Source organism: Siphateles boraxobius, unplaced genomic scaffold (assembly GCF_051911475.1).
Source record: "Siphateles boraxobius isolate OS27281-9 unplaced genomic scaffold, OSU_SipBor_1 1, whole genome shotgun sequence".
Lineage (NCBI taxonomy): Eukaryota > Metazoa > Chordata > Actinopteri > Cypriniformes > Leuciscidae > Siphateles > Siphateles boraxobius.
In genome coordinates this window covers 16,191,309-16,205,546 of record NW_027508699.1, presented here as the reverse complement: position 1 = coordinate 16,205,546, position 14,238 = coordinate 16,191,309, and the positions used below count along the sequence as shown (strand labels likewise).

Sequence of the window (14,238 nt, the reverse complement as noted above, 5' to 3'; positions counted from 1 at the left end):
TTAAGAACAATACAAAGAGATACTTATTATAATAATTATTATTATTACTAGTAGTAGTAGCAGCAGTAGTATGAGGGCTAGTTTCATAGGAAATCGTTTAGCTTTTTCAATGGTGAAGTAGCCCTTTAACTGGGAATTTAGGACATTCCAGATGGCTTAAACGTGGCTTTAGAGAGCTGGTCATTCATAATACAATGGAGAAGTTGATTTAGGAGCGAACTCACACAGATAGCAAACGTTATCTTATACTTTTCCAGTAATGAAGATTAATGACCACGAGTGAGTATTCCAGTAAAATTAGTTTGCTTACTAATTTGTTTTTGTTTTGTTTTTCTTTTAGAACTTTCAGAAAATTTTATGAAAGCGGTTTTATAGTGTGCCGTGGTTCAATGAATATGAATTAATCGTCTAGAAGCGAATATATCTAAATGAATTCGTTTAAAATAACATAATTAGCTATTTATTTAGTCATTTGTTATTTATTTGGTAAAATCATAGTGTCTATATTTCAAATTTAAAAAAAACAGTCGACGTTAGACGTGCATGTGAGGCGTTGTATTGTCACGTGCTTAATTCCGTCCAATCAGCAGCACGGGAAACGCAGTTCCATAACACAACACAAGCGCTTTCACGTTAAATTCATTGTGTAACTTTCAAACTTCAGATTCCGCTTGAAGAATAGAGGATTTCAAGGTGAGAAACACTTTTGTTTTATTTAACTGTATTAAACATTAGTACGAGTTTCAGTTGTGTAATATATTCTATTAAGCTTAGGTGAGCATGATACAGTTTCTCTCATATTTCGTTTTATCTCGCTGTCACAGATGGCTCTTGCCCTGGCTGACAGGGCTATCGGAGCTATCGTTGCCTCAGCTGTGGCCGATGCGGCAGGTTTGACTTACGAATACTAGTAACAAAATATTATATATAACAACATAGTCACGTTCTGTAATTTATCACAGTCTATGGATTGACATTGCAGTGTTACAGTAAATGTTATTGTTTGTATAAGCATTGAATAATACTGCTAAAGAACATGCACATGAATGACATTGCAATTTATGTAATCACACATGGTTCTTCTTGTCATTACTGCAGTAATTAATTATAGAAGCAGGTGATGTGTACCTATAATCAAATGTCTGAGACAGATTTGTGTTCATATACCCTGCAGCACAACCGCTCCACTGGGTCTATGACCTGCAGAAGCTCAGTGTGTTACTCTCTAAAAGTCCTCAGCCTGAGTTTCACCCTGAGTCTGCAAACCCGTTCTACAGGAGGAACACTGGACAGCAGAGCTGCTATGGAGATCAAGCTTTCGTGCTCCTGGAGTCCCTGTCTGAGTGTGGAGGTGAAAAATACTCAACAAAACAATTAGAACATGATACATTTTAATATGTAGCTGAAAGCTTGACTATGATACTATGTGTATCATCATGTTATTTCCCCATGTTGTGGTTCATGGGTTAACAGGTCTGAATGTGGAAGATTTGAAGCAGCGCACCTACAAGTTCTTTGGACCGGGATCTGAATATGACACACCAGTCAATGATCCTTACAGAGACAAAGGAGGTATTGCACAAATTTTCATCTTATTTACTTTTTTATTTTATTCTTGAAATATTCCAAGGTATATGTTTTTCTACATTACAACAGCTATTTTATTACAAACAATTCTAATAAGAAAGGTGTGTTTACATATATAAACATACTTACATACAGTACATACTGTATACAGTATATCCTGATATTTTATTTTATATTTAATTATTTTAAATAAATGTACATTTAAAACACACATGTTCTAGTATTATTTATATACTATTTTAATTTTTATTAATATTTTGAATTCGCTTTAAAATATGGATTGACCCTATGGGGAACGCCATCAGTCATAACTTGAGAGGTTTTATTAGTTTTGTACTGCTATTCAGGTTTAATTTTTTTTATTTCAGTTTTAGTGCTTCAACTTAAACTTATTTCAGTGAGTTGCCTAAGTAGCATTTCTAATTTTCTTTAAGTTTTTCTAATGTGCTTTCTTATTAATAGTTATTTATTTATTTCATATTTCATGTTTTAGTTTTACTCAACAATGATAACCATGCCTGCACGTTCGTCTGTCATTTTGACTCATGGCCCCAGACAGATGGTTAGGTTTGTTTTGTTTTCAAATTTGTGTTTTCTTGAATTATTCATGATTTTATAATTTTTTCTCTCAAGCTCCCAGGCCTCAACTACCTATTGAGGGACCCTGGAGACATGCAAGCCTTAAGAGCTTTATTAAAAATGTGGATGCAGGCAAGGAAGAGACAGGTATTGTCAGATAACCATCCTCCTAAATATTTTGTGTAGCCAGATTAGTGTTAATAAACACAAATTAATAATTAAAAGAACATTATATGTAAATTGTAAGTAATAATAAATCTTTATTGTGACACTTTTCAGGTTGTGAAACTGATAATCAAATAGATGGAGTGGCAAAGCTGGCTCCCATTGTAGCGTGCTATGCTGGAAAGCCAGAGATGTTGGAGAGGGTTGAGGAAGCCACCCGTGTCACACAAAACAACGACATATGTGTGGCGGTAACTCTCGCTGCTGCTAGGTTAGTACTATATGTTTGACAACATGAGATCATGTGACACATGTACCTGTACATACAACTAGGTTATTTATTTCAGTTTCCAATATGATACTTCGATGGTAGCATATGATAGTTCAGATTGTGTGAGGAAATGGTGTATGAAGTGATCTCTTGAATATGATGGGAAATGCCAGTGTTAAGAATTGCTCTTTCTTCAGGTTCTTGGAGCATTTCATCCTGAATGGTTCTGATCCCAAGGCCCTGGATGCAGTGCTAAAACAGCTCAATGACCCGAACAGAAAAAACCCTCAGGAGTTGGACAAAGCTATAGCTGGTATAAGCAGCTTGGTACTGTTATTAGTATTATGAGCTGGATTCTTCACAGATGTAGCCGCATTACGGTATCACTTGTCTTTTTAGCTGAGGCTAATGCATCATTTAACCCTGCGAATCATGTCGTTCACTGTGTGTAGATAATATAATCAATCTTATTTTTGTTTTCTAACTTAGGACACATTCATCAAGTAAAGGACAATCTGAGCAAGAAACCCAAAGAGCTCATTCCAACTGTGTTTCCAAACACCTGAGGTTAGTTACATTGAGTTAACCTGTACAGTAGCTGATATTGTATTATTCTCTGAAGTCTATCATATGCACAATATACAGTAAGCCCATGTCTCTTTAGCTGAAGCATTTGGTTCTGTGGTTATTTTTGAGATTGATTGTTAGTCACGTCCCTCAGGTTTGCCAGGTGCGTTCCAGGCAGCGCTGCATGGGGTTCTGACAGCCAGTGGCTATGAGCAGGCTGTCCGGGACGCCATGAGCTGCGGTGGGTGCACCTGTAGCAGGAGCTCCTTCATTGGCTCTTGCATTGGAGCTCAGGTACTGCAGAAATACATGAATGACCTTGTGAACTGTTTGACCTCATTGTTCTATCATTATACAAAAGTAGTCTACATGTAATCAAGGTCAAGTTCGTCTTGTGTTATCTGTTGTTGAACACTTATCTTTAACTGGCAAGCCATTCCAATCTTTCATCAGGTTATGCATGACAGAATGACTATGCAGTAACTTTTGCGTTTATGTAATGGCTCTCAATATCTAATACTGTGACACTTGTCTTTTTTTCAGGTTGGTGTTGAAGGAATCCCAAGTTCCTGGAAAAGCAAGACTTTGCGATATAACACTTTGTTAGATCTTGCAAAGAAGGTTGTTAATCTCCAACAGCTTTAACTTTTTAGTATGCAAAGTTAATACGTGGACAATAACTGATATGAATATAAAATCATACATGTTCTTGTGATTTTTTTTCTTTTGCCTAAAGATCATCTTCCATGGTTGGGATTTTGATGAAACAGTTCATGAAAGTTGTAGCTTAAAATATGAAAAAGTTATAACTCGATACCTTTGTTTTATTAAATCACAACTAGGCTAGCAGAAAATGGCATATATGAATTTTACATTTTGTGGCATTAAACTAATATTCAATGAAACATTTTGTATCTGTTTTGTTATTATTGCACTAAAAAGGTAAATAAATACTACTCAACTACCTGTTTTGACCGACAGCGCCATCTAGTGGACATCATGAAAACTCATAGACCTCACTGGGAGAGCAAAAAATGTATCAGGAAAAAAACAATACTTTAAAAGGTTTCCTTTTTTTTAAAACACGAAGTATGCAGTAATATTTGAATTTTTTTAATGTTCATATCACCATATTTTATTTGGTTTATTTATTTGTAATTTCCTATTATTCCGGGTTTTGTTTAATAACCTAAAAATTGTATTTGTTTTAGATATTTGTTTTTACATTATACTTTATAGCAAATTAGTTTGTTGTTTGTATTTATTTATTTCCTGTTATTTATTTATGTTTTTCATACTATTTGTAAGATACTCGTTATTTTTCATTTAGCTTCTCACAACATTACTAATTTTATTTATTATTTCCTATTATTTATTAATTTATTCATAGCTATCTATGGATTACAGCATGATTTATCTATTCTTCACTTTGTTAGTTTGTCAAGCTAAAGTTGCAAAATATTTATTTTAAAATTCATTTTCTCACTCTTTGCTCTTTATCAAAACCAAAATACTACAGACAGACAGACTGTGTTTATTATATTTTATAGCCAAACTGCTAAGTAGGCAGCACACACACTATGATTTGAGACACACCCGCTGGCTCTCGTTGAGTTCGTCCTTCCTCTCTTCTCACACTCACACTCACACACTCCACCAACAGCTGCTGCACTGCGTTAGCAGTTACACTGACAGATACATCACAATACATACCAGACAGCCTCACGCGTTTATTTTTCATTAGATATCTTTCCAGTTACGTTTTTTTTTTACATGGACTACACGTTTATTACAACAAAGCGAGCTGAATTCATAAGTGTTTTGGCCGGACGGAGAGAGGCTATAGCAGGCTAATCTGTGTTTGCTAACAGGCTTCAGTTCAGCCTGAAGGTTTAAAAACATCGGTTTATTCATAAACGCAGACATGGAGTTCAACGTTAGACGACTAGCAGCGGACGCGGGCACTTTCCTCAGCCGTGCTGTGCAGGTATAACGTTAATGTCTTTAAATTACTTAAATTACCCGCAAGACGAGGCGTTTAGTCTCTTGTTTTTGTTTTTAAACTGTTTTTATTTACTTTACTTAAAAGTACAGTTCAGTCAAATTGATAGTTGTGTGTGTCTTCATTTACTCACCCTCGTGTCTGTATGACTTAACTCCTCCACAAAAGCAGATTGTTATGAACTGACAGCCGAAGTCACCATTAAGCCTACTCCTTAGCCTACTTCTTTTATGAAAGTGACTGGTGACCAAAACTGTCATTCTGCCTAAAATCTCCTTTTGGTGCTTTACAGAACATACATATTGATTAAAATTCATTGGTTTAGAACATTGGGGTGGTGACAGTTTTTTTTTTTTTTTTTTAGTTTTGTTCACTATTCCTTTCAGAAGAAATAACACGGTTCATTATTATTTGTGGCAAGTTTGTTGTATGTTACTACAACATTACTGGTTTGTACTAATTATATTAATTTCTGTTAAGACATAGTTTATCAACTATTTTTTTTAGTATGTCAACTTTAATAAGTACAATTCAATGCGACAAATTGTGCTTTTTATTTTAGGATATTGTTTTTTAATTTGATTTTTGTTTTTATTTTGATATAATGTAAATGGGTCAATGACATGACATGCATATTTTTGTGGTCAAGTGCATTATTTCCTTTTAAAATAATTTAATAAATCAATGCCATATCACTTTATTCTTTAAAACCTAATTCATTTTAGTAAATTTTAAAATACATGTTATTTTATGTTTTGTTAGCTCAGTTGGTGCAACTGTCCGAACAAATGAACAGACTAAAACTAAACTATTTAAAACGGTGTCTTAATGATACAAAAATAAAAAAAAACTTATTACTATAGCATTATTTTAGGTTTGAAACCTTTTATATAAATTGTATAAATGGCAGTAGTTTTAAAGCTGTTGAGATAATTGAAATAAAATTGTCCAGAAATGTGTATTTTCTCAGATGTCAGGGTGGCACAGCAAACATGCTTCTTTTATTATGAATTGACAATGTAATAACAGTAAACATGATAATGCATCATCCCAACTGATTCTTGTGGCAGAGTGAAAAGGTTTGTAGATCTCTCTGATATACTGGTAAAAAACTGCTAATTTCAAGTATGGGTAGGTTGGTACTCTTTCCATGGCAGGTGGTACAACTACAGTGTATAAATACATTCAACTATTTGGTTGTACCGCCTGTCATAAAAACAGTCAAAAATGAATTTAAGTTAAACACTTTGAAAACTTGTTTAAACGCATTGTTCATGACTCAAATATATGCATTACATTACACTTTTTTTTTGTCAATGATCCAAATACATAATTTTATTATTCATGTAAACAGCAGAAGTCAAATGTTGGCCGGAAATGCTGTTTAGGTCAGCAGCTCTCACTAGGTTTTGGTTTTGAAGCCACATGTGTGAACTTTATCAGTGTCAACTGTAAAAAGTCAAATGTCATATGTAAACTATACTACTGAAATGTCATGTGTCAGAACTGTCTGTCAACAAACTGTTTGCAATCCATGTAGTTCACAGAGGAGACGTTTGGGCAGGCGGAGAAGACTGAGCTGGATGCCCACCTGGAGACCCTTTTGATTCGGGCAGAATCCACCAAACACTGGACGGAGAAGATCATGAAACAGACTGAAGTTGTGCTGCAGCCGAACCCTAGTAAGAAGAAATGCGTGCGATTAAACTGGACTGTAGTTCAGGACTACTGCAAGTCACCATTTGTGCTCATTTGTATCACCAGTAGAGAGGAAATGAACTCAGCATTACAGTTTGTGAAATCATCCCGCTATTGCAGTAACCCTAATTGCAGGAGAACAGTGTTAGGTTCCCCATCTGTTCCTTGCAATGGGATTAGGACCCAGACAGAGTATTTTTTAGCTGTTTAGCCAGGATGTCAAAACAATGTGGGTTATACCTTGCATTTATGATCTTAGCCTGTCTTAGAATTAAGAAAGAAACAAAACTCTATCTTTATTTTGGCTTTTGTTGGCATAGAGGTTTACTTTGCTTTATTTCTAAAGCAGCATAAAGGGGAAGGCTCATGGTTTTCTTTTTCTTGACAAGCACACATATCAATAGTAACTCTTTGTAAGATATTTTTGATATTCAGCAGCAGTTATTTGTGCCTGTGGGTGACAGCCTTGCTTAAGAGGTTGCATGTGGTCTCATCTGACTCCGTCTTAATTGAATTTGTCTGATGTGTATAGATGTCCGGATGGAGGAGTTCCTGTACGAGAAGCTGGACAAAAAAGTCCCAACACGTGCCAACAACCACGAGTTGCTAGGGGAGTGCATGATCGACTCGGGACACGAGTTCGGACCTGGAACTGCGTACGGTAAGCTCATTACGTGATCTCGTCCCACTGATCCTGGACCCTGACAGTCTCCGCTAGTTTTTGGGGCTAAGTGGGACACTTCTTCAGACAAGCAGCTTTCTATTGATCTGTTAAACATCAATCTGTTTATGTTATAACATTAACATTATATTATAAAGGGATACCTATGGTTTATAGTGAAGTAATATATTTTGAAATGACACCTTCACACATGACTTGAGTTTGAATGAACACTGGCTCCAGTAATTATACATTTTTTGTATCTTTATTTTGTTAACCTATGTGCTTTCTTACAAGCTAGATTAATTCAGTATATTAGGCCACGGTCATATAACTAATTTTATACTCTTTTTATACAACTAATATGTATCCAATTATTTATCTAGAGATATATGTGTATACTAGATTTGTTAATGTTTCTGAAAGAAGTCTCTTTAAGCTCACCAAGGCTTGCTCTTGTTTTTAAGGATTCATTGATGAATAGAAAGTTCAAAAGAAAAGCATTTATAAAATAGATACATTGCATGTTTTGTAACATTATAAACGACTCTACTGTCACTGATCAATTTAATGCATTAAAAAAACCCAAACTTTTGAACAGTAGTGTGTGTGTGTGTATATATAGGATAGGGTATAGTGTGAAAAAACCCAAAAGTGTGGCTGTCAGTCTACATCGAAATACTCTTTGTGAGCTCCATATTCGGTGAATGTAATTTCAAGTGCTGGGATGAATGTCTTGTCATCCTCTGATGTGCTGCAGGTAGTGCTCTTGTTAAATGTGGGGAGACTGAGAAGCTGTTAGGCAGCGCAGAGAAAGAGTTCATTCACAGCTCCGCCATCAATTTCCTCACTCCCTTCAGGAACTTCATAGAGGGAGATTTTAAAATCATATCTGTGAGCATGAGCATATCATTGAACATACTGTACCTTTGACCACAATATATTATATTATACATTTTATCTTTTAAACCGTTTCATTTATCCGTTGTTGTGTTCTTTTTTTTACAGAAAGAGCGCAAACTGCTTCAGAATAAGCGTCTAGATCTGGATGCAGCCAAAAACAGAATGAAGAAGGCCAGAGTGGCTGATGCTCGTTCTGCAGTTAGTATTTCACGCACACACACACACACACACACACACACACACGCACACACACACACACAGAGAGAGAGAAAGCTATAATAAACTGCTTTTTTCTTGAGTGGCATTTCTAGCTTGACCTGAGATGAATTTTGAAGAGTGAAAGCTGTTTTTTCCTCTTTCCCACGCTAGCCGCCAGCTCTCTAATGCTAACTAACAGAGGTGATGCTTGTGTTAAACGCCCTTTTGCGTGTGTGTGCACTGCTGTCTTTGGATCTCTAACCTCTCTTATTTTCCACAGTTCTCTCTCATTAATTATGTCTCTCTGTCTCTCTGCTTGCCTGCCTCTGTCCGAAGGAGCTGAACTCAAGCTCTCCGCTGGGAGAGGAGTATGTGGCTCACTTTTCTTACATGCTCAGCTTCTTGCATGTCAGGTGGCTAAAGGTTTGTCTGTTGTGTCTAATTAAACATCTGCCCTCTCTTGCCCTTCACAAAATCCACCACATTTGGAGAGAATCATTCTGTGAACAGAACATTTTTACGTTCAAAAAACACATCTTGATCAACACATGCTTGTATTTCTGTCTAACTGAACAGAAATACAGTAGAAGTGTCAATTTATGTGTTTTTGTGTTCGCACAAAACCTCAGTGCTGGTGAATGCGCATCCTAATTTAGGAGATGTGCTTAACACGCCATTTATTTTACTTTGAGGGCAACAGAATGCAGTTACTGTAGTTTGGTGTGGTTTTGTTTTTCATCTGTCCGTTGATAATATATGAATCCGTGTCTTCTGTGCCTGTGCAGTCTCAGCTAACATTAAGATGCACAATATCAATATTCCATATAAGATATTTTTTATTTATTTTTATATATGTATAATTTATTTATATATTTATCATATTATATTATCAGCCGATGTTTAATTGTGATACTCATTTCCTCTATTTTACATTTAGATTACATTTGGCATCATCTAACTCTTAATTTTCTTTTAAATATTTACATTAAGCTAATAATTTACTAACACTAAAATGTAATCTTTAGCAAAAAATGTAAACACATTTTTATACATAATATAAGGCGTAAATTAATTTGTAGCGTTTAAAATAATTTATTTTAGTGTTTTGTTTTTAAGATTTTAAGACAAAATAGTATAGAATTGTATATGAATACCATTTTATTTTACATTAATATCCTTATAAATAGATGATATATATTGTCATATTGGTTAAGTATTTCAATGTGCATTCAAATATATTTCAGAATGGTGCCAGATTCAGTTAAATTGCGGAACATTGTCCCGTTCCACCGTGAGGTGAATGTGTTTGGCTCGTGTTTCAGTGTTGTGAACAGCTCCCTGTTCTGGTTCCTCCCAGTGAATGTGTCTGTGCATGAATGTTGACACCATTAAACCTCCCTAACATAACGGCTCCAGGCAGTTATGAAAGTCGTTGGTTGTGAAGAGTGATCAGTTTGTGTGGTTTGAGTTGATCTGTCTCCTTGACCTGACAAGTTTGTTACTGTTTCTGAATGCTGGCCAGCTGTGGACAGAGGAGGTGCAGCAGGTGAGTGCGCTCGAGTCTTTCCTCCTCTAACACCGTTGAAGAAAACGGAGACAGCTGCCCTGTTATCTGTGCTTGTGCTGTCTGACATCAACTCACCCTACCACGTGAATGGGGAACTGCTCTTACACACAACTCAAACATCATACTTGTGTCCAGAAGAGGGAGCTTTAACCCTGATTATATTCCCACCTGACTCTGTCTCATTTACCTTGCACAGAGAGCAGCTTAGACCTGACATCTATTTGATTCTGAGCCTGTTTGTGGGGATATATGTGATGTGATTTTGTGTGTGTGTGTTTCCCTTAGGCAGAGACAGAACTGAGGATAGCACAGAGTGAGTTTGATCGGCAGGCCGAGATCACCAGACTTCTGCTGGAGGGTATCGGCAGCACTCATGTACGCTCACACATCCTTTGTGTATATCAGTGATTCCTGCGCCACTGTAGCACCACGGCAAAATAATGCTTTACCGGAGTTAAAAAGCCAGGTCATCCAAAAAGGAAAATTCTGTCATCCTTTACTCACCCTCATGATGTTCCAAACCTGTATGACTTTGTTTCTTGACATAAAAGATCTTTTATAGATTTTTCATATATAATTGATGACAATGGTCGCCAAAATGGTTTGTTAATGAAATTTGTTCAGAATATATTTTGTGTTCATTAGAAGAAAGGCAAACGGTCTTCGAAGGACATGAGGGTGACTAAATGATGACAGAATCTCTTTAAGCAGGGGTGCCCTAACCTGTTCCTGGAGATCTACCGACCTGTAGAGGATCCAACCCTTATCAAACACGCCTGTCTAATTTTCTGACTAAGTGCTCCTGAACAGGCGGGATTTTTTTCTCCCCAAACCAGTTCAGCGTAAACTGATTTTATTGGTCATGTCAGTCACAGTATTGATTGCCTACACCAAACACTGATCCCTAAACCAACCCTTCACTGTAACCTAACAGTGGGGGATCCTGAATAGGACGAACAGACGAAACTCAAGTCACACATATTAGATGAGTTTAAAGGGTTAGTTCACCCAAAAAATGAAAATTATGTCATTAATTACTCGCCCTCGTGTCGTTCCAAACCCGCAAGTCTTTCGTTCATCTTGGGAACACAAATGAAGATCTTTTTGAGGAAATCTGAGAGTTTCTTTCTGCCCCTCCTTTGACAGTCTATGCAACTACCTCTTTGACAACTTCAACAAGTTTGTAAAGAGATCGTAAAACTAATCCATATAAATTGAGGGGTTTAGTCCATATTTTCTGAAGAGACACGATCACTTTGTATGATGAACAGATTTAATTTAGGCTTTTATTCACACATAAAAATTCATCAACTCACACGTCAGTTCACATAAATTCAATCTGTTCATCATTCTAAAGCAGTAGAGTCTCTTCAGGCAATTTGGACTAAATCCCTCAATTCATATGGATTCGAAAATGAACATTTTGAATCATCAAAGTGTCAGTTGTGTAGCTGTCAATGGAGGGTCATCGAAGTGAACGAAGGTCTTACGGGTTTGGAACGACATGAGGGTGAGTAATTAATGACAGAACTTTCATTTTTGGGTGAACTAGTTTGTTGCCATAATACATTATTATTATTATTTTAACATTATAAAACAATAGAAGAGAACAGTGACCACAGATCACATGCACATTCCAACATAAACCAGATACTTGCATCGTCAAAAGACAAAAAAACAGCAACAAAAAATAGGTTCATGTTGACCTGCCAAGGTTTTGCAAAAAGATACGTTAAAATCCTGGAACCTAAATACTTAAAAAAGGGGTCCATATCTGATAAAACATATCCATTTTCCCTTTTGACCAGTAAGTATATTCCAGTAAAAGAAAATCCAATATCACTTTATGCCACTCTGACACTGTTGGCAGTTTATCAGAGATCCATTTAAGAAAAATACTCTTACGGGCAGCACAAGTTAGGAGATGAAACAATTTCCTGTTTGAAGCACTCTTTATATTATTATCAGCAACACCTAACAAAAAATAAAGTAGATTGAGGTGTGTTGGAATCTCACTTAAGATTCCCAAATACCTTATTAAGTCACCTCGCGAAACTCATATGGTCCAATGAAACCCACCTCTCAGCTGAGCTTGTCAGATAAGAGACGTACAAGATGTGCAGAGCAGGGAGGCGCGGGGACTGGGATCGGGAATCCTGAAGATCTTCATTAGCTGGTTCAGGTGTGTTTGATCAGGGCTGGAGGATAGGAGATCTCCAGGAGCTGGATTAGGCACCCCTGGCTTTAAGAGTTTGTATTAAATGTGATGGGTCCCGCAAAACAACATCAAATTACACCTTTAAATTTGATGACTTCATTGCACTCAGTAACAAGCATACAGCATGACTACTGGTTTAAATGAGTTTGCAAATGAATTTCTTGTATAATCCTATTTTTAATGAATCAGTTATTTAATGAATGTCAAAAGACTCTCAATGACTCTTTCCTTCTTTGAAACAGTCTTAATGAATGACTTTTATGAGCCTGTTCTTTTAGTGAACCAGAAAAAAGGCTCATTCTTGGTATCAATTTTAATAAATGTCTCTTACGAGCCATTCTTTTTAATGAATCAGTCATTGAATGAATTTGTCTTTTAATGAAGCAGTCAAAAGGCTCATTCTTTTAGTCTCAATAAATGATACTGTTTGTAAGAATGGATCGAACTGATATTAAATACAGTAGTTGGGATAAATTAGATTCTGTGTGAAACACTGATGTATAATCATGTCTATTTTACGTATGTGATGTGCGCTGATGGTTTTGCTCTCCTTTTTCATGATCAGGCTCATCACTTGCGCTGTCTGAATGATTTTGTGGAAGCTCAGGCTGCATATTATGCCCAGTGTTACCAGTACATGGTCAATCTGCAGAAACAGCTGGGAAGGTTGGCTCACTTTTGTATCTATATGCATGTGCTTGAAATTTATAAATATATATTTGTGCATTCTTTTACACCAGTTCCTCTGTTTCTGCTAAACAGTGAAATTGCGATGTAAGGATATGTACATTGTTATTTCTATATTTAAACCTGATTTCCTCCAGCTTTCCATCCACGTTCTCTAATAACAATCAGCCGGCTGGCAGCTCCTCAGCCAGCGTCTCGGTTCCCTCGGTCCCGCCGGCCGCCTCACTACCTGCTCCGCCACCCAGCCAGACCTCACCCGCGCTCAACGAGCTTCGCAGCACCTCGGGCACCCGTAAGGCCCGTGTGCTCTACGACTACGACGCTGCCAGCAGCAGTGAGCTCTCTCTACTCGCTGATGAGGTGCGCCTTCATCAACGTACTCCGATTCAGGCATTACACGAATCATTATTAGGAGTATTAATCTGTGTGCTCATTTCTCCCTGTCAGGTGATCACCGTGAGCAGTGTTCCAGGCATGGACTCTGATTGGCTGATGGGGCAAAGGGGCAATCAAAAAGGCAAAGTGCCAATTACTTACTTGGAGCTGCTCAATTAAGATTTAAAAAAAAATGTTGACATTGTAGATGTGGGTTTGACAAGAGTAACACTCCAGATGTGATCTGAGAGAGATCAGAATATAATGTAGCGCAAAGCAATATAAAAGTCTTCTACACTGCCATTTCCTGTTGTGTGAACGCCTCCTCTGCCATTGGAGGGGCGGCGTAAGTAGCCTTGCAGTAACAAACAGCGAGGTTGCAAACTATTCTTCGGATTTATGTGCCAAATGATTTTTTTTTACTGCTAAACTAATTGATTTTGCTATAATGTGCTATGGTGCTCGAATAAATATTATGTAAACTAGTGTGTTGCGGTTTCGTGTGATCTTTCATTTTTCTTTAAAAAAATATTTGGTAACACTTTATTTTACAGTGTCCATGTTAACTGTACTTACTGTAGTAATAACAGTAAATTATGCTTAATTATATGCAACTAACCTTGAACCAAACCCTAATCCTTACAATATAGTAAGTATGTGTTGGGAATTATTAAGTATGTGAATGTATAATTCGACTGTAACAAGAACACCTTAAAATAAAGTGTAACCTAATATTTTTTTGTCTTATTGCCTAATACAA

At 36.6% G+C, this 14,238-nt stretch overlaps 2 protein-coding genes across 3 annotated transcripts; both read left to right on the top strand.

Annotated features, from left to right (window-relative positions):
* Window positions 1-140: 140 nt before the first annotated feature.
* Window positions 141-4,074, top strand: selenoj (selenoprotein J). The gene is made up of 10 exons (XM_077225258.1): window positions 141-693; window positions 825-891; window positions 1,175-1,351; window positions 1,474-1,572; window positions 2,221-2,313; window positions 2,446-2,602; window positions 2,800-2,915; window positions 3,092-3,169; window positions 3,324-3,463; window positions 3,713-4,074. Exons 2-10 carry the CDS (start codon window positions 825-827, stop codon window positions 3,812-3,814), a joined length of 1,029 nt encoding a protein of 342 aa, XP_077081373.1. The 5' UTR covers window positions 141-693; the 3' UTR covers window positions 3,815-4,074.
* A 699-nt stretch (window positions 4,075-4,773) lies between these two features.
* Window positions 4,774-13,963, top strand: sh3glb1b (SH3-domain GRB2-like endophilin B1b). Of its 2 annotated transcripts, XM_077225247.1 has the most exons (11): window positions 4,784-5,156; window positions 6,712-6,853; window positions 7,402-7,530; window positions 8,291-8,424; window positions 8,539-8,631; window positions 8,968-9,054; window positions 10,154-10,177; window positions 10,484-10,573; window positions 12,982-13,082; window positions 13,241-13,463; window positions 13,551-13,963. In XM_077225247.1, exons 1-11 carry the CDS (start codon window positions 5,094-5,096, stop codon window positions 13,656-13,658), a joined length of 1,194 nt encoding a protein of 397 aa, XP_077081362.1. In that variant the 5' UTR covers window positions 4,784-5,093; the 3' UTR covers window positions 13,659-13,963. The 2 variants fall into 2 exon arrangements, with proteins under 2 accessions (XP_077081355.1, XP_077081362.1); XM_077225240.1 differs by lacking the exons at window positions 8,968-9,054; window positions 10,154-10,177 and having other exon boundaries at window positions 4,774-5,156.
* Window positions 13,964-14,238: the final 275 nt, after the last annotated feature.

Excerpts from the sequence above, each read along its gene's own strand:
- sh3glb1b (XM_077225247.1), top strand. The coding sequence starts at position 5,094 with ATGGAGTTCAACGTTAGACGACTAGCAGCGGACGCGGGCACTTTCCTC. Across the intron at positions 10,178-10,483 it reads GGACAGAGGAGGTGCAGCAG|GCAGAGACAGAACTGAGGAT; the intron begins GTGAGTGCGCTC and ends TGTTTCCCTTAG. Across the intron at positions 10,574-12,981 it reads AGGGTATCGGCAGCACTCAT|GCTCATCACTTGCGCTGTCT; the intron begins GTACGCTCACAC and ends TTTCATGATCAG.